Here is a 19,648-nt window from a genome sequence, read left to right as displayed (position 1 = left end):
GGGCTGTTACTGAGCCGGGGTCTTGGGGCCAGGGGCTCCCGTAGTCACAGCCAAGGTTGGGGTGGGCAGACAGCAGCCACGAGAGCCGGCCCTGGACCAGAACGCATACCCCTCTCCGCAGGGTGCATGAGCTGGAGGAGATGGTGAAAGATCAGGAGACCGTGGCCGAGCAGGCCCTGGAGGAGGAGGCGCGGCGGCACCGTGAGGCCTACAGCAAGCTGGAGAGAGAGAAGAGCACGGAGATCGAGCTGCTCAACGCCAGGTGGGCCCCTGCCAGGGACGGCCGGGCGGCGGGACAGGGCCTCTGCCCAGAGCCATCTGCCCTGGGACACACCCTCCACTCCTTGTCCAGGCCTGCGGCACTATCCCCACTGTACAGATGGAACACGGAGCCTGAAGGAAAGCCCCCTGTTCTGACAGTTCTCCACTTGGTACCTGAGCACCTGGACTTGTGTGCCAGGAAGGACGTAACAGAACCTTGGTAGCATTGTTCATACTAGGTGCAACTGGAAACAACACACATGTCTGTCCACAAGGGAACAGGTGGAAAAACTGGTCTTGCCCCTGTTCCTGGGCTGGGCCTACTGTCCGAGCTCAGAGCTCCCCCTGCTGTCAGATGTTCCCTGACCCTGAACACCTGGGTGCACTGACCCTGGGCCCCAGGGGCCAAGGTAAATGGAAAAGCGGAGCCTGGTTTTCTTCAGGCTTCTGGGCCGCAGGGACAGCTGTTGGAAGCTGAGGCCGGCAGAGAGAGGAGCATTGACCTGGGAATCTGGGTTTGTTACCCTTTAGCTCCATGACTTTGGACCTACTGTGTCCCTTCCTGGATCTCCGTTTCCTCATCTGTCGTCCCTCCCTTCCTGCCCCCGAGTGACCTACCGTGAAGGCAGGTAAAGACCGCGATGACGTCCTAGGCCTGCCCTCACTAATGACCCAGGCCAGCGAGGCCCCCTGGAGGCCACCTGGGTCCCTGGCAGAGAGGACCGCTGCCCAGTGGAGGCCAGGAGGCCATTGCTCCAGGAAGAAAGTAACAAGTGCGAAGGAGAGGGAATGTGCTGTAGGCATCAGTGGCAGAAATGGCCCTGTGCTGTTCTCGTGCCACTGACAGCCCGGCTCCCCTGCCCTCTTCTCAGGTCATTTATGATGACCGGGGCACCTGGGCTTTGTCTGCTCGTGGAATCCTGTTGGTATAGCCCCCTGTGAACACTAACACAGAGGATTGGGACCGTCAGAACCAGAGCCTACAGATGTGTCTGAGGCGGCTGCCAGGCAAGCCGAGCGAAGAGCCTGGAGGAGATGCCGAGGGGAGAAAGACAAGCAAATATTGTCATCGCTTTCTGAGTATGAGTTCTAACAGGAGGGCCCGGCCACAGCCAGCCACAGCCAGCCGCAGCCAGCCGCAGCCAGCCACAGGAGGACTTCCTCTCTGTTTAGCAGAAAAACATCCCCCGTGTTGTTTCAGACTCGAAGGATGTGTGCAAAAAGAATCCTATGTTCTTGCTCACAGATGAGTGTTTTCTTTTATCAAAAACATAAGGATGATCGTTCAGCGTCTTTACCATTTCGCCTGGGATGACAGGAAGCTCAAAGCTGTACTATCATCTGAAATAACTATTCATATTCTCTCGCTCTCTCTCTGTTGCTTTCTCCCTTCCCTCCTCCAGGCAGCAGGGAATCGCTGCAAATTGTCCGTCTATCGTAAGATCACCTCTGTTGCTGACATTTTTGTCTTTCTCCTTTCCCCAGGGTGCAGCAGCTAGAGGAGGAAAATGCCGAGCTCAGAACAACAGTGGCCCGGCTCAAGGCGCAGACGGAGAAGCTGGATGAGGTGAGCAGCAGGTCTGGGCGTCTCTCAGACTCGGATCTTGAGCTGAATCCACAGAGAGGCCATGTTGGCCACAAAGGCCTTTAGCTGCTAGTTTCTGGAATTCTAATAGAATTGCCCTCACAGCAGCAACAACCACAGGCACTAAAGTATGAATAGTAATTTGTCTTCCTATATTTCTGATTTTCCAAAATTTTTTAGAGTGAATGTATTTTCTTATATAATGGGGGAAAACAATACTAAAAAAGAGAGAAGGAGGTTGGCTTCCGTTCGGCTGCACCTGATTCAGGTTTCATCCAGCACCACTGAAGGACCTCAGAGGCCGGCCATTTTTCAGCTGTGTTTCTTTCTAGAATCCTAAGGGACCTGGCTGTTTCTTTAAGCCGTGACTCAGGGGGCTTTGTCCAGGGGGCTGGCCGGATTGCCCCTTGGTCGAGGCGGCTAATGCAGACCCCCTCCGAGTCCCCAGGGCGTAGCGAGCCTCTCTGGGAGCTCTCTGCCCTGACCGGTCCCTCCCCCACCCCCCAGGAGCGGCAGCGCATGTCCGACCGGCTGGAGGACACAAGCCTGCGGCTCAAGGATGAGACAGACCTGTACAAGCGCATGATGGATAAGCTGCGGCAGAACCGCCTGGAGTTCCAGAAGGAACGGGAGGCGACGCAGGAGGTGGGTCCCGGCCAGAGACGGGGGCACCAGGGCTCCCTCCCGCAGCCCCGCCGCCACCAGCCCGCCTCTCTCCCACGCAGCTCATCGAGGACTTGCGGAAGGAGCTGGAACACCTGCAGATGTACAAGCTGGACTGCGAGCGGCCCGGCAGGGGTCGCAGCTCGTCCTCTAGCCTGGGCGAGTTCAGCGCCAGGGCCCGCGAGGTGGAGCTGGAGCACGAGGTCAAGCGGCTCAAGCAGGTGGGCCCCCGGAGCCTCCGTCCCCACGGGGTGGGTCTCCTCTGGGGACCAAGAGCTGCGGCGCCACCTTCGCTGACTGGCGGGGCTGCTCGGCCCCCACCTCGCCGCTCAGCAAGGCGGCTTCCTCTGGGCTGCGTCCGATGCAGACCCCAGGGCCTTTCCTTGGAGTCCTTACAAAGACAGACCCCGCTCTGCTCTCCTTGGTGATCGGGTGGAGAGCAAGACCCTACCCCGTTGCAAATTGGTGTCTTGCTGTGTTGGGTTCTCCCAGAAGCAGACCCTGAGCCCAAGGTTCCATTTCAAATGGTTTCCGGGAGCACCCCCATGATCGGAGACCAGTTGGGGGAAATGAGGTCAGGCGGGGCAGAGACTGAGCGAGGGAGTGCTGGGGAGGGAAGCCCCCATGCAGCCTGGCCTGGCCCCGGGGGCGGGAAACTGCTACATAAGTTAGAGCCCTGAGTCGGCTTCATCAGCATCCCACAGCAGTCCCCAAAGCCCAGCCCTTCCTCATGCATGACGGGGTGCCCAAAGTCCCAGGTGTGAGCAGTTAGTTAGACTCGAGGCAAGCACTAACACATGGTGCTGGCCTGTGGGGTCTGGGCAGGCCACCGGGGGGCCACCTGTACTCAGGAGCAAAGACGCCTCTGGAAAGAGTTTTCCTGGAGCAGGATTCCTGAACGTAGCTCTGGGAGGAGCCTGGATCCTACCTGCCAGCCCAGAGACCCCAGAGCATCACTCTGCATGGAGGGCTGGTGTTGGAAAAGGAGCCACCCGATGGGCCGTGTCCCCACATGGGGCCTCAGGAGCTCCTTTTGGGCTCACCCACCCCTGGGGAGGAAGGGTAGCCAGGAGAACTGCACCTGTCTGGAAACTCACTTCCCCTGAGCAGGCCCGTAACTCCTTCTCAGGACCCCATGACCTCCCTAGACCCAGGCCTTCCCCCTAAGCCTGGCAGAGGCCACGTCATCTATGGGCATCTTGAGTTGGCCATGGCACACACGAGGGGAGGGTACTGGTGGGAGTCAGGAGACAGTGAATGCCAAGAAGTGGGTTCTGGTGGGTTCTGGACGCTTCTGGGAGCTGAGGTTGCCTTTGTCCTGCTCTACAGGAGAATCACAAACTGCGGGACCAGAATGATGACTTGAATGGACAGATCCTGAGCCTCAGCCTTTATGAAGCAAAGAACCTCTTTGCCACCCAGACCAAAGCCCAGTCTCTGGCTGCAGAAATAGACACAGCCTCGCGCGATGAGGTAACGTGCCCGGTCCTTCTTGCTTTGGAGCCTCGGCCCCTCGTCTGTGAGTCCTGTCCCACTCCCATGTGCGGTGATGACAAGCCCCAGGCCACCCCGAGCGGGAAGAGCAGACCAGAGCCGTGAGGGACTCTGGCTGTGGGTGGACTTCCATCCGTTCTGATTTCCTGCATGTGCCGGGGGAAGCCTGGCTTTGGGAACGGAGTGGAGTTTGAGTCTTCACTCTGCCAGAAACATGCCAGTGTTTCTGCCGTGCTGCCATCAGTAGGTAGGCAGGAGAGGCTAGAGCTCCTCTCCCTCAAGCCGAGAGGGGAAGGACCCCAGCCTTTCTTGAGCACCTGGTTGGAGTGTATCTTCTGACAGATGGAAGGCTTCCTGGACGCTTCCATTACAGATTGGGAAACTAGGACACAAGATCACCCAACTTGTGGGGAGCGAAGCACCCAGGTCTCCAGAACCAAAGTCCATTCTTTCTGCCCCATCAGGGTATGGTTATGAAAGACCAGGCCTCCAAGATGCCCTGGCAACATTTTAACATGAATCATAACGAGTCCCTGAACCCCTTTTCCTGTGCTTGGGACACAGAGCTAAGAGCTGGCCCCTAGTCTCAAAGGGCTCCAGCCTGGGGGCAGGGCCAGCATTTCATCCTAAAGGACACGTCAGGAATGGACCCGCACAGGGGGAGTGGCAGGGCCAGGGGCGGGGGCGGAGAGGGGGCCATTTCAGGTAAAGGAAACTGCTAGAAGCCTTAGGAGTCTTAGGGCCGGGGGAGTTTCGGTGTCATCTTGATCATAAACGTCTTTGGCCAGTGTTCACAGCCTGTACCAAGTAATTGCTCCTGCATGGGTCCCTCCACAGACCAGTTGAATCCACATGCCTGGGGGTGAGGCCCAGGTGTGTGCACGGCTCACACTCCTTAGGTGTGAGCTGTCGCTGCTTTGGCTTGTTTCTGGCAGCCGAGTGCTGAGGTTGGTCCTGGGGCCTGCCTTGCCTATTGTCTCCTGAGCCCCTTGGTTGTCGGGCACCAGCTCACAGCTGGGAGTCTGGGCTCCCTCTGCACCGGAGCCTGGGCCCGGCCTCTGACCTGCCTCTCCTATTCTCTCCAGCTCATGGAAGCCCTGAAGGAGCAGGAGGAGATCAACTTCCGGCTGAGGCAGTACATGGACAAGATAATCCTTGCCATCCTGGACCACAACCCCTCCATCCTCGAGATCAAACACTGAGACCAGGGCTGGCTACAGAGCGGCCTCGGGGACCCTCAGACCCCCAGACCCTGGGACCAAGGGGCAGACCCTACTTAAGGATGCCGCCCAAGCCGGGCCACACACACACACATACACACACACACACACACACACACACACACACACACACACTGTAAATGTATCCCTGGCCACCATGTTGTGTGTACTGGTGTGTATGTGGGGGAAGCCGTGCACGCAGCAAGGGGTGAGCGTGGGGCTGTGGGGGTGGATGACATCTGTCCCGTTCCTGTCCACGCTCTGGGTGGCCCTCGTGCAAGGGCGGGTGGTCCTGGAGGTGGGAGGGGCAAGGTTCCTGTAATAACAAGAACTGGAAGATTGTGTTTCAGAGACTGGATAAAACTGATTCTACCTCTGGGGAGAAGGATGAAAACACGCTCTAGGGAGATGGGCTCTTTCACCCCACCCCGTTCCCTCTGGGAGTGGGAGCCAATTTCTGATCTTGCCCAGGAGCTCGAATGCGCGGCAGCTGCATCCTCCCCAACCTCTCTGGCCACCTTGGAAGCCTAGGTGCTCAGGCTCTGAAAGGACGAAGGGGCCGTCCCGGAGCCCCTCCCCGGCTGGCAGCGCTCCCCCCGCCCCGCGGTCCTCGTGCACTGTGTGTCCAAAGGACTCGGGCTCACAGAGGAGCTGGCATGGAGCACCTTTATTCTAAGAGTTCTTGGTATTTTTAGCGTTCTCTGTACACTTCCCCATCCCCGCTTACCTACCTCTTTCTGTTTTAAGACCGTGAAAAATAAGCAGCATTTAACTTGGGTGTACAATGAAAGAATTCAAAGGAAGGAGACGGGGGGCCAGGGGTGTCTAAAGTACATGTTGGCATTGGGCCTCCAGAGACCTGCTCTGAGAGAGGAGCGCGCTCCCATCCCGGTTCGTTTCCTTCCCTCTGGCTACATTTTACAAGAAGAGAAGCACGGAGGGACTGTTTCCATGGCATCAGCCGGCAGGGAGTGGGCATCAAGGCCCATTCTCTGCACGGCCTGGGGAGTCTGAGCTCTGGGCTTGGCTCGGGGCGGGGGGGGGGGGGCGAGGCCTCCGGGTTCCAACTTTTAAAAACACTCTTGCATTCCGTTCTCGGGCCCAGGCCCAGCGATGTGTGCTGGTGAGAGACCGAGCTGGGGACGTTGTCGGGAAACCGTAGTCCCCATCCTCAGTGGCACGTGGCGGAAATGCATATTTTGGATTTTTAATGTGATCCTTTGTTCTCGGCAGCTGGGAGTAGATAGGGTACTTTGAGTTTTCCAGTTTCTCTCAGTGGTACATGGCTTACAACTCATTTCTTCAATCCAAATATATATAAACATGTATGGTCTTATTTTTCCCCCTGCAGTTTCTCTTGCCTTGAGCAATTCTGGTGTAAAAAGGAAAGTTTGGGCATGTTGGGGAGGGGCCTGGAGGGGCGTTCGCAGAGAAGAGAGGACAGTAGGAGGTGAGGAGGGGCTTGGGGGCTTGGGATGCATGTTGCCTGTTCACCAAGGCAGGGCTGTGGCCCGGACCAGGCTTCACTCCAGGCCAGTTAACTTCTGCTGTTGTTGGATCGCGTGATTTCTCTCTCAGCCTATGTGGTGGGACTTGTGTCGTGCTGCAGATAATGGGGCTGTGTTGGTCCAACCCAGGGCTTTGGGGTCACCCACCCAGGGAGACGAGGGCCAAGGGGTCGGTCTTCTGAGAGTGTCCCAAGCCCCTAAAATGCTGGTGTCCTTGGGCTCCTCTGGCGTCTGAGAAGCAGCAGCAGTAGAAAGAAGGCAGGAGGAGTGGGTCTCTTGAAGATTTGCTAATAGGCAGGAATGGCCCCGAATTAAAGGAAGAGAAAGAAGACATATCATGACTTGGCCTTGGTCTGGATTTTACATTGGAAGGAGTCCTGCGGAGGCCAGCCAGATCAAGGTCCTGGTCCGTGGGGGACTCGCCCCAGGAGTGCGCATTTTATATGTAAAACTTTCTGTGCTCTCTGGCTGCATTGATACGGAATTCCAGAGAAGGCCCCAGAGGCCTGGGTTACACAGTCACTGTGGGAAGGAATTTCTGCTTTTGTTGAAAAGGGGTGGAAAAACGGGTCAGCTTGCCATATTTTGCTGCCCCCTTCCTGAAGGGGGCGCCACGGGAGCGGCCTCCCCCAGGAAGCCTGAGTCTGAGCCTGAGTCCCCCCTAGGGACCTGGTGCTGTCCCAGGGGACTCTGGGAGAGGGCTGACTTTAAAATGACACTAAACTCCATGTCACGCAGGGCTCAAGGGAAATCCAACCTTCTTTGGCCAAAATCGTCTTCTAAAACCTAGGCGTTCATTCTAGTTGGCTTTTAAAGATCATGCGTTTTTAACTGCTCTTCCACGCGTGAAAGCTAGCCTGCGGGAGGTCCCTGCAGCCAGGGTCCCAGCCCCATGGCCCCAGTGAAGGTTCCAGAGCGGTCCAAACGGGAGCAGGTGGGGCAGACCCCGCGCCCTTCCTGGGCTTCCCCCTCCTTTGTCTGTTGTCTGGTCTACCTGCCGCTGTCAGGTGGGTACACAGGATGCCGAGCACGGTGTGCATGTCAGGGAGACAAAACATTAACTCCTAGTAGAAGTTATGTTCCATGCAGTACTCACGACACATTCAAAATGGAGAGATTTTAAAAGTTCTGATACCTGGGCGGAATCCCCAGAGGTTCCGATTTTGTTGGTGCGGGGTCTGGCCCGGCTACTGGAATGTTTGAAGAACTCCCCAGGTGATTGTAATAGAACTGGGTGTGTTTGGTTTTGTGTTTGTTGTGGCTAAACCTGGCGACTCTACCCAGTGGGGATTGGTATTAACTCTTCCAAAGCCGAGAGGTGTTTTGGGGGCACGCGGAGGGGTTTCTACAATAGACCCACATTTTATGCAGCACTTGGCTATCCTTACATTCAACGGGGAGCCAAACAAAATTGCCGAATCAGTGAGTGAGCTTTATAAAGTTCTAGTAAAAAAAAAAAGGCATGTATTTTAAACTTCGAATTGGCCCAGTTAGACAAATTATTTTAAGTTTGTAGATTCTGAGAATTGTCAGGGGAAATTCCTTTATTTTGCCTTTTATTTCTCCCTTACTACACACACAGCTCGAGAACCCTCCCAAGGCACGTGGATCCGAAACAGTGGTTTTCCACTTGGGCTGTGCATTGGAATAACCTGGGGAGATTTTTGAAATTCTGCTGACTGGGCTGAGCCGCGCCGCCCCACCCCAAGATTCCAGTTTAATTGGTGTGGGTGTGGCCCAGGCATCCAGATGTTTAAAGAGCTCCCCAGGCCATGCTGATGTGGAGCCCAAGGTGGAGACTAGAAGGTTCCTAGTCAGGAATGGAAGAAAGCAGGGGTGGAAATGGCTGTTGGTTGGTTAAGCCAGGTGCTACCTTTTAAGTGGGGGTGCTGGTGGCTTTGATGGATGGTGAGAAGTGAGCAGATCCCTCACCCCAGGATGGGAGGCCAGATGCCTTCAGGAACTGGTATATCCACCTGTTCCCCCCCCCCCCAGCCCTGAGTGGGCACATCTCCACCTGGTGCCCATGGCGTCGCACACAGGCCCATTCTGGAGTGAGAGTAGGACGGAGTCAAGGGTTGGGGAAGGGCCATCCCCCTGAGGCAGCCCCAGAAATAGTCTTCTACTTGCACAGCTGAGCAGGGGGGACTTGGGCTTTGTGGGTTTTGCCTCTGAGCTGTTTTCATGCTGGTCGGAGGAGCGTCACCCCAGCTCCTCCACTGTTAGTAGGCAAACCAGCATCCCGGCCCAGGTCCCGGAGGCTCCGGGCACTAGTCTGCTGGCAGGTCTGGGTCCGGTGGTCAGGAGGGCACCGTTTTGGTGCTTTTGTTCCCGTGAGGGGCTTCATAACCAGCAGAAACCCGCAGGGGCCAGTGGGGCCTGGAGGCTTAGGGAGAAATTAAGCCCACTTTTCGTGCTCTGTGGCTGTGTGTGTGCAATGCATTAGCAAATTCGAACCTGAAAGCAGGGGAGGTTTGGGGAGGGTCTCCATGCCAAGGAAATGACTGTTTGCCTGGCAGGTCCACAGCGACTCTCCGAAAGCACTAAGGAGGGTTTTAGGTTGAGGACTCAGTGTTGGCATCCTCCCTGGCTGTTCCTCCTTTGGGACTAGGGCCGCCCCTGTAGGGCGATGCTTCAGGCTGGTGGAGACGGAGACATGCCTGCTGAGGGGCCGTAAGCCAGAGGGGCCATGTTCCCCCAGGTGACTTCAAGCCAGTTCCTTCCCTTGACCCACTGACCTTAGGGACCTTCTGGGCCTGCCCTAGCCTCGTGGCAGAACAGCTCTAAGGCCCTTCTGCCGCACTCTGCTGCCTACCTGAGAAAATGAGCCACCTTCTGGAAAGGTTTCTAAAAGCATAGACCCTGAAGTGGGATGCCGTTCAGCACTCCGGTCTTGTAGGCTCCTCCTCTCTCCCTGGGGCTGTGGGGGAGGGCTGTCTGCCCTGAGCCCCCAGCAGGAGGGGGGCTGAGAATGGCACGCCACTGCCGGCCGCCCTCACAGGACCTGAGTGCTGCGGCCTGGGGGAGATGGCGCCTCCTGCCGGGCCCCTGGGGGTGAGGAGGAGACTGTACCTGTTGCTGGCCCCTGGGGGGGGCGCTATGTCTCCCACTGGGGCCCTGGGTGCGTGGGAGGGAGACTGCGCCTCCTGCCGGGCCCCTGGGGGGGGGGGGTCGCATCTCCTGCCTGGTGGGGGCGCCCTCTGCTTTGCTGTGCTGCACAGGCCGTGTTTTGTCTGCATGGTTTGGGGTCCTTGTCCTTGTGCCTTTTTTCTTCCCTGTCACCATTGTACAGGAGTTTCCATGTCCCCACGGCCCCATTTCTACATCCTCTCGTCTCCCCTGGTCCTTCCCGAGCCCTGTAAATGTGTACATAGTGTCCCTCTTGGTGTCTGCGTGCCTCCACCGCCACGCCCAGTGTGCTCCCAGGCCAGGCCTCCCGCACGTTGATCCACTGGGAGAGGCTCTGCCTCCCCTCTGCTCGCTCAGCCTTGCAGATTTGGTGACTTTGTACAGAACTGTCTGCATTATGGTCTTAGGCTTGGGGGGCTCGGACCCACTTGGCCCCTCGTGCAGCCTGCAGCTAGTTTAGAAGCCTCGCACACCAGGAAAGTAAAGCACCTTCTCCCACCAACCTCTTCCCGTGTTGGTGTCAATATTTCTGGAAAGCTGGGCTCGCCTTCCTCGCTGTGGGCCCGGCCCGGGCAGGGACGCATGGGTCTGCAGCAGCGCCCTGGCCCCGGGACAAGCTCCAGCAGTGGGGCTTCCGAGCGCTTGGCAGTGGGCTGCCTTCAGGACCACCGCTGCCTGGTGTCTCGAACGAAAAGCCTTGGTCTCCAACTGGGCAGAAAGAAGAGGCTTCGGTGCTGCCCCAGCACGTCATGAACAACTGCCGAGCTCTTCCTCCTCCACCCAAGGTGCTCAGGCCCGAGTGCCGTTAATTCCCCGACTGCGGCCTGGGCCTCCGCGGGACCCTGCCGGCTCCCTTCATTCCAGCTCTTCCTGCTTGCCGGGCTGGGTCCCCTGGGGCCCTGATTGGCTAAGCCACACCTGTGGCCTCATGCCCAAGGGTGGGTTAGACGGCTTTGACTCTGTGGGAGTCTCCTTGAGTCTCACCCCAGGGGCTTCGGGGCTGGGGTGAGACCGCCACCCACCTCCAGGCCCCAGGGGAGGGAGAGGGGGGAGGCCCAAGGCTGCGTCCCAGGGCCTCGAGCTCTCTGCCTCCTCCCTGCTTCTAGCCAAGGAGCAGGCTGTCCGAGGCAGGCTCCTTCAGGAGCTCTCATGTACAGACCGAGGTGTAAATAAACCGTTTGCTTTTCTTGCCTGACTTGATGGTGAGTTTCTGTGGTTGGGGGAGGGAGGGTGGAAGAGGGGGAGACCGTCGTCTTCGGGAAGAGCAGGGGTCACCCTGCAGACCCTCGTTTTGGCCTGCGGTCCCTGGGGAGGAGATGCCGATCCCCGAAGCCCCTGTAGCACAACCATTTCCACCCCAGGGCTACGATGTTCAAAATCTTTGTGTTCTTCGCCGTGACCATGTTCCCTTTCCCAGCAAGGGCCTCCCGGGGCGGCCTCAGCTTGCTCTGGTCACTCTAATGCGGCCCCAGGGCCATCTTCCTCCATGTCTGCCACGGTGACTCCCCTGGGTCACAGGCCTAAGTCCTCCCCTCAAGCTTGGTTTCGGACCAACCTGACAGCATGAGTCCTGCTAAGCCTGGGAGCATCAAGGGGGCTCCAGGTTGAGTGGCCCAGCCCCCCAACTTTCTGCCCTCTCTTTGTCTGCCCCTTCCTCTGACTATGGGATTCCAGGGGCGGGGAAGGGATTCACAGGTTGCCCAGGTCCAGCACCTGGAGAGGAGCCTGCTGTCCCTGTTGGCCATCAGGACAGGCAGGACCAGGTCCCTTCACGTCCCCACACAGCCCCTTGTGTGATGGGTCTGCCTGGGCGGCAGGCAGCTCCCCACTCAGTGGATTTACGTGGCCTCCTGGGCCCACAGGGAAGTCCCTTCCCAACACTGGGAATTTGTTGTCCTGGATCTCTGTTCCCTCCGTCTTCCTAATGTGCCTTTTTCCTTCCCAATTTAGTTGCCAGATTCTGTGAATAAAAATACAGGATGCCCGATTAAATTTGAATTTCAGATAATTTTTCAGCTTAAATATGTCCCACACAATAAAAACGTATTCATTCCATATCTGAAGTTCACATTTAACTGGGCATCTTGCCTTTTATCTGGCGACCCTATTCTCAACCCTTTCCAGGACCCTTCTGCTGCCAGGCAGGTGTCTTCAATTCCCGAGTGCTTGCCTTGCACCCCAGTTTCGGAAATAGATTCCTTCTTATTTGCCATTACTTTTTTTTTTTTTTGAGACTGGTTCTGCCTTTCCCACCCAGCCATCCAGAAGCAACCACTGGCCTTTCCAGAAGCTGGTAGCCCCCTTGAGCGTCTGTCCATCTTGCCTCTGTGTATCTCTGTCCAAATTTCACCAGACAGAAGGACACCAGACATTGGGTTAGGCTCCACCCTAACCCAGGATGACCTCATCTTAACATGCGCGTATCTGTAAACAGCCTATTTCCTAATAAAGCTACATTCACAGGTACCAGGGCTTAGGACTGCTGCATCTTTTAGGGGGACACAATTCCACTCCGTTTGCTCTTCTGGAGAGAGGTGGAAGCAAGCACTGCTGTGTGTACTGGTCATGCCCTCCTCACGGGTCCCTGCTCAGCTGTCCTGGAGAACCATTCCTGACAGTCTTCGCTATTTCAGACAACATCAGCCCTACGCCCCCTAGAGGTCACACAGTTCCTGCAAAGGGCTTGTTGTCCAATCCCAAACTCACTAGGCCCTCACATTTAGAGTTTTTAAAAAAATTTTTTTTAAAGATTTTATTTATTCATTTGAGAGAGAGCGAGAGAGAGAGCATGAGCAGGGGGCAGGGGCAGAGGGAGAAGCAGACTCCCCGATGAGCAGGGAGCCTGACATGGGGGTCGATCCCAGGACCCCTGGATCATGACCTGAGCCGAAGGCACACACCCAACCATCTGAGTCACCCAGGCGCCCTCATTTAGAACCTTTTAGAGTGGTCTGGGCCCAGACCAAAGTCTCCTGAAGAGGTAAAAAATATCTGGGTCTGAAATCACTCAACCAACCAATTTAGGCACTAGGGGTTGGTATAGAAAAGACAGCAGAGGCCTACGTCCTCATGGGGAAGGGCAGCCATAGCTGACTCCCAGGCGATGAGCTGCACCTGGGAAAGGTCTGGGGGCGCTGCAGGATCAGGGGCAAGGGAATTGTGGGCAGTTGGGGATCAGGGCCGGCTTCCCTGAGGAAGGGGTATTTTAGAGGAGCCCTGGAGGATTGCAGGACCCAGGAACCACATGTGGGGGAGGCGGGTAGAAAGCACAGCCCTTGCAGGGTACTCCGGCTGGGAGGTGGGACTGGTGAGGCAGTGCAGAGCCTGGGGGGTCAAGGGTGGATCTCGTCGATCCGTGAACCAATGGTTTCATTAGCACCTGACAGATACACAGTGTAGGCCCAGGGGCAGCACTTGGACACTGAGCAAAACAGATCTGCTCTCTTCACCCTCAGGGCACAGGAGCCTCCAGCATGTGAGAATGGGAGGTTCTCAATCCTGGCTGCATATTGGAATAACCTGGGGGAGTTGAAAACCCCACAGATAGAGGCCCCAGCCCAACAGTTTGGATTCAGGGGGTAAGGCGTGGGCTGGACACCAGCGTTTTTCCAAAGCCCCCACCAGGTGATTCTAGCATGCAGGCAGGTGTGAGGGTCACTGGTATGTAATCCCCCCCCCCCCAGAGATCATTTGAGGAGTCAATTGAGGCCAGGAGGAGGAAGTGGAGGCCAGATGAGGGAGACTGGGGGGAACACGGGGAGGGAACAGCAGGTGAAGAGACCTAGCGAGCAGAGCGCAGGGCCGCCTCGACTACAGAAGGATCTTAAGCCGGGGAGTGGGCTGCTCAGAGCCCAGTTTCAGAGGATAGCGGCGGGACTAGGCAGCAGCCTGAGAGAGGAAGAGCGAGATGAAGGCAGCCAGGACTCAGGTAAGACCTGGGTTGTTATTTGCTGAGTGGGATGACGAGGTGGAATTGCCAGATGTCCGTGGTCGTTTGGGCAAGGGAGCCAGGCTCCTCACGGCCGGGAGGGTCTACTCCAGCCAACCTCTCTCCAGAAAATGACTAAGCTACGCGCAAAGGTGGGCAAAGCTAGTCCCGCTGCTCCTCACTTTCACGCCGCCGGCCCGGGGCCCTCCGGCGGCAGGTGCAAGGCCAGCCACTGCCGGCAGCCCGGAGACCTGCGGCCAGCAGGGGGCGCTCGCTGCAGGATGAGGCGGGCTCCCGTTGGGTCGGGCCGGCTAGCCAGCGGCGGCGGTCGTCTGTTTTTCCAGCCCTGGGGAAGCGGGATTTGGCATCATCTCTCCCCGTCGCTGTGCCTAATGCAGTGCGCGGCCCGCAGGAGGCAACGGCGACGTAGTGCCTGCCGGCTTCCGTGCGCTTGGGGCTTACCGTGTGCCAGGCAGCGTGCCAAGTGATTGGTGCTCTCTGGGGCATGGAATCCTCCCCGCCACCGCGAGGGGGGTGGTAGTGTGAGCCCCATTTTACAGATGAGGAAATTGAGCCACCATAGGTGACCTAACTCGCCACAAGTCACCCAGGGTTTACACCCAGGCAGCTGGTAAGGGGAAGAGTCTTCCCAGAGCGGGACTCCACGACTAGCCCGAGGAGCGGGTTGCTCAGAGCAGGGAGGCGTCGCTTCAGGCTGGAAGGGCTTCGGGAAGAAAGGATAGGTGCGGAGCCCTGGAGCCGGCGCCAGCTCTTCGGAGCAGAGGGGCTGTGAAGGGCGCCGTGGGAGCAGGTGCACGGAGGTGGGAGCTTGTATACGGAAGGATGCCCGTCTCCCTGCGGCTCGGCCGGGCTAGCCGAGCCCTACCTTACAGTGGGCTGACGGTCACTGATGCCTCAAGCCCCGTAGGGCACGGTTATGGCCTCGAGGGCCAGGAAGTCGGCTTCAAACCAGTCCTTCCAGGAACTAACCAGATGGCTGGGCTGGGGCTGCAGGAAGTTCCCCTCACTCCCCTGCCATCCCTGGTGTGGCCCTCACTTTCTCTCCCAGCTCCTTGATAATGGGCTCTGACTTGGGCTCCATGATACTGGTGTGGTCTCTGGGTTAAAAAAAAAAAAAAATGCTACAGCCTCTCAAAGGCCCAAACCCAGAGGGCAAAGGCGCTGAAGTCTGAGCACACTTTCTCCAGCCTGTGTGATGGCACTAAGCCCCGGGGAGCCTGTGAGATCCTCATCCCTGCATTCTAGCCCCACTGGCCCCTCTGCCTGCGCCCGGCTTTCCCAGCTTATCCAGCCCAGCGGGCTACCCCTGGACTGAGAGCTGGCATCTGCTGGCCCCTGGCACAGTCTGGGCCAGACCTCAGTACCCCGGCCTGCAAAGTTGTGGGTGGGAGTGTGTTTCGGCGGAGTGAGGGGAGAGGCATGTTGTGAATGTCCACTCCGGAGGCAGTCAGGCTGGAAGGAGATGGGGAGAGCATCGAGTCCAATCTGTCCCAGCAGAGACCCCTCAAGATGAGTCTGATTTTTGAGGCTGGGGTGGAGGCAAAGGATATCCACCTCCTATCTCTCTGCGTCTCGGCAGGATCCAGCCCCAGGGCTGAGCACCCATCAGTGTTTATACTCAGAGTCACAGTCAGTGAATGACAGGGGTGGTCAAGGCTCCAAAGACAGCCACCATGGATTTACTTCCTCCCTGCGTGCAGGCCTCTCCCCTATTGAGAGGTGGAGTTGATTTCCCCTCCCCCCAACTTTGGGCTGCCCCTATGACTACTTTGATCAATCGGTGTAAAAATGCATCATTTGTGGCAGAAGTGGTATCCTGGGGCTTCTCAGCGCTAGCCCTGCGAGGCTGCATGGAAACTTCGGTCTCCTTCTTCTCCGATGCACCCTCTTGGGCGCCTCCCCACCCCACCCCCCACTGCCATGCTATAAGGAAGCCCAAGAAGCCACATGGTGGATAGAGGTCCAACCCAGCAGCTCCGGCTAAGTGCTTGTCATGGGAGGGAGCCACGGTGGGCCTTCCTGCCATCCCAGCACCCGATCTAACCACAGAGACACAGGACTGCCCGGCCAGCCCCCAGAACCCGAAAAGGGTCTTATTTGCAGCCTCCTGGGTTGAGGTAGGGGAGTACACAGCGGGTCTTTGGGAGGTTGCGCTCTCTCAGGCCCCTTCTCACAGGATCCATCTTCCCCGAAAGGCATCCACACAAGCATCTTGGGGAATGACTCGGTCCACCAGTCCTCTGACCTCCCCCAGGCAGATCTCTAATGTGCAGGAGTCCCACGGAGGAGCCGGGGTGTCCCTGACAGCAGGCTCACCTTCAGGGAAAGAACGGGTCCCAGGGGCCGGAGCTGCCTGGCCGGTGGTACTCACTACAGCTCCTGCCTCATTTTAGGGCTTCTGAGGGGGCCTGCGTTTTGTTTTCAGCCCATGACCCACCTGTGAGCCCTCCTGGCTCCTTTAAAGTCCACAGGCCCCTTGAAACCTCTTGTTGAGCGAATGTTCCACTAACACGTGGAGGAGTCGGGGAAAGGGAATTGAACTAACCCCCAAGAAGGTGAAGAGAGAGAGAGGAAAAGACCCAACCGCACTAACCCTAAGTATGAAAAGCAGCCTTAATTTAAATGTCTACACATGTGGCCTTATTCTCTCTAAAAAGGTTTCAAGTCGTGTTGACTTTCTCTATCAACGGCAGCCTTAAATTTAGAGCTTTCGTGCTGGCAAAGGGAGCAGGAAACCTGACCCAGGGGAAGTGTCAGGTTGCTGTGAAGAAAGAAGATGAAGTGGCATCTCACCCCCCTGCTAACTTCAGCAGTGAATAATGAAGAAGGTGTTCAAGTTTTAATTAACGCGGGCCTCTGAACTCTTCCATTTTGTAACTAAGGAAACAGGTTAACTACCCACTGAGGGGACCCTGGGCATGGCCCCTCCCACATTCATCCAGCATCTTACAAGTTGTAATTCCTCCATGCAAATAAGCACCAGCCCACACACCGAGAACCCACAACCCTACTTGTACGTAACCTGTTGCATCAATGAACTGTCACTGCTAGGTAACAAGGCCCCCTCAGAACGTGGTGGCTTGCAGCAGGAGCCAGTCATCATTTTCACCACTCTGGCTCGGGTGGCAGTTTCTCTGCTGGGTGTGCACGGAGCTGCATTCAGCTGAAGGGTCGGCTGGGCTGGAAGGTCCCAGATGGCCACACTGATGTTGTAGCAGGGGGTGCTGGCTTTCAGCGGGGAGACCTGTCATGGCCTCTCCTCCTCCATCAGCTAGACTGCCTTCCTTCCCCGGTGGGCTCTAAGATATCACAGGAGGAAGCTGCAAGGTCTCTTGAGACCCAGGCTTGGGTATTTACTCAACATCACTTTTGCCATGTTCTACAAGTCAAGGCAAGCCAGACGGCCTGCGCATGTCCAAAGGGGGTGGGGCATAGACTCTGCCTCTGGAAAGGGAAAGCAGCAAAGCATGGGAGACTTCATTTAATCTATCATGCCCGTCTATTTAAAATTACAACCCTCCCTCCCACCTCCAGAACATTCTATCCCTCTTCCCTGCTGATTTTTCTCCCTAGTACTTATCCCCGTCTGATAGAGTATATGGTTTGCTTATTTAGGAATAGAAGCTCCAGGAGGGCAGAGGGCTGTGCTGCTGAGTTCCCGCAATAGCTCCAGCACCGAGAACAGGGTCTAGCACATAGTAGGTGCTCAGTGAGGATTTGTTAAAGGAATGAATGACGGGATGCCTTTACTGTTGTGCTATATGGAGGTGGGGATGACCTGATCTTTGCCGCTAAGGAGCTCTGTGTTTCTGGAACCAGCTCTCAACCTTTTGGTTAAGTTTCACAGCATCTCTGCCAATGCAAGAGCTCAGTCTTAAAAATGGTACATAAGTTTAGAAAACAGAAGTTAGACCATGTCCTTACGGATGCTCGCTCCTGGAAGGAGACAGAACCAGGCTCCTAGGCCTGCCGGCTAAGAAGTGGATCCGGACAGACCCACAGTGACCCCACCAAGGAGCAACCCCAGGGCAGCCCAGGGTTGGCTGTGACTCAGAGTAGGGGGTGAGAGAGGGGGTTAGGTTTTTTTGTTTTTAAGGTACTTTTATAAACCAGACTTTACTTTTTAGAGCAGTTTTAGATCCACGGCAAAAGTGAGTGAGAGTTCCCGTATTACCCCCTCCCCCATGCACAGGTTCCCTCACGATCAACATCTCGCACCAGAGTTGATAAAGTGATCCACTTCTAAGGACATGAGAAACGCTCATCCTACAGCGGTAAGTGAGAAAAACCAGGACACCATGAAATCTACAAATGTGAAAACAGGAGTCTGACTCTTCTGGGTTCTATATACTTGATTGCATCCAATTCACCACTTAAAAAGCTATTTTATGTGCCATTAAAAAGGGAAAAAATACTACCAATTAATTATAAGACTCTATCAACTAATCAGTTGTCATCCTAATTTCTAATTTGTTAAAATGTGAGAAAAAAACCTGCATCCGAGAATAAGTAAATTCCGGTGTGTACTATACACACAAGAATGTGGGCCCTGTGCTTCTCTCTGGTGGTGACTACGGATCCTTTATATTCTCCTCTTGATGCTTTTAAACACTTTCCTGCTTCTTCAACAAATGGTGTTGGGAACGCTGGATGCTTCCTTATGCCACATACAAAAATTAACTCAAAATGGATTAAAGACCTAAACACATGACCTGAATTGATCTAGCTCTTGGGGGAAAAAAAAAACAGGGGAAAAGCTTCATGACATCGGAGCTGGCAATGACTTCTCGGATATGATATCAAAGCACAGGCAATGAAAACAAAAATGGACCAATGGGAATGACTATACCAAACTTAAAACTTCTGCACCATAAAGGAAACAATCAACAGAGTGAAAAATCAACCTACAGAATGGGAGAAAATATTAGTCAACCATGTATCTGATAAGAGGTTAATATCTAGGATATACAAAGAACTCCTACAACCCATCAATTAAAAAAAAATAACCAGAATAAAAAAATTGGCAAAGGACTTGAATAGACATTTCTTCAAAGAAGATACACAAATATGCAACCAGCATATGAAAATATGCTCAACATCACGATCAGGAAAATGCAAATCCGACCACAATGAGATACTACGTACGACATACCCAACAGGATGACCAGTGTTAAAAAATAGTACTGGCACAGATGTGAAGAAATTTGAACCCTCGTGCACTCCTGGTGGGAATGTAACACCGTGCAGCAACTATGGAAAACAGTATGGAGTTTCCTTGGAAAAATTAAAAATAGAATTAACATAGGATCCAGCAATCCCACTTCTAGGTTATATATCAAAAGAATTGAAGACCTATTTGCAAACCCGTGTCCACTGCAGCACAATTCACAAAAGCAAAGAGGTCAAAGTAAATTACATGTTCATTGAGGGATGAACGGATTAAAAAAATACAACGAAATATCGAGCTTAAAAAAAAAAAAGGAAATCATATCATGTGACAACATGGCTAAAACTTGAGCGCATTATGCTAAGTGAAATAAGCCAGGAACAAAAAGACAAATACTGTAGGACTGCACCTGGGCGAGCTACCCGGAGCAGCTTCTCTCTGAAACACAGTACCTAGAATGGTGGTTGCCAGGGGCTGGGCAGAGGCTGGGGAAGGGGAGTTCAGTGAGTGGGTAGGGTTTCCGTGAAACTTCCATTTGTTGCACAACGACGTCCAGAGAGTAGACACTACATTTTTAAATGGTCAAGATGGTAAACTATGTTTTTTAGCACACACAAAAACAGCTTTCCTAGGTTTCCCCAAATCGCCACAATCTATACTTTTTTAAAAGTT

General features: G+C 55.3%; 1 protein-coding gene across 5 annotated transcripts in view; it reads left to right on the top strand.

Moving 5' to 3' along the window:
• The window catches only part of RAB11FIP4 (RAB11 family interacting protein 4), a 110,673-nt gene extending 104,678 nt beyond the window's left edge, over positions 1-5,995 (top strand). For all 5 annotated transcript variants that reach the window (XM_087854629.1, XM_045773701.2, XM_045773704.2 and 2 more), the window contains 6 exons: positions 122-262; positions 1,747-1,828; positions 2,354-2,491; positions 2,572-2,730; positions 3,839-3,982; positions 5,089-5,995. In XM_087854629.1, coding sequence (XP_087710755.1) covers positions 122-262; positions 1,747-1,828; positions 2,354-2,491; positions 2,572-2,730; positions 3,839-3,982; positions 5,089-5,205 — 781 coding nt within the window. In that variant the 3' untranslated portion in view covers positions 5,206-5,995. The remainder of the gene's footprint in view (positions 1-121; positions 263-1,746; positions 1,829-2,353; positions 2,492-2,571; positions 2,731-3,838; positions 3,983-5,088) is intronic.
• The last annotated feature ends 13,653 nt before the right edge of the window (positions 5,996-19,648 follow it).

The sequence above is a fragment of the Ursus americanus genome, chromosome 23, assembly GCF_024610735.1.
Source record: "Ursus americanus isolate L20-20 chromosome 23, mUrsAme1.1.p, whole genome shotgun sequence".
Lineage (NCBI taxonomy): Eukaryota > Metazoa > Chordata > Mammalia > Carnivora > Ursidae > Ursus > Ursus americanus.
This window is presented reverse-complemented; position numbering and strand designations above follow the sequence as displayed.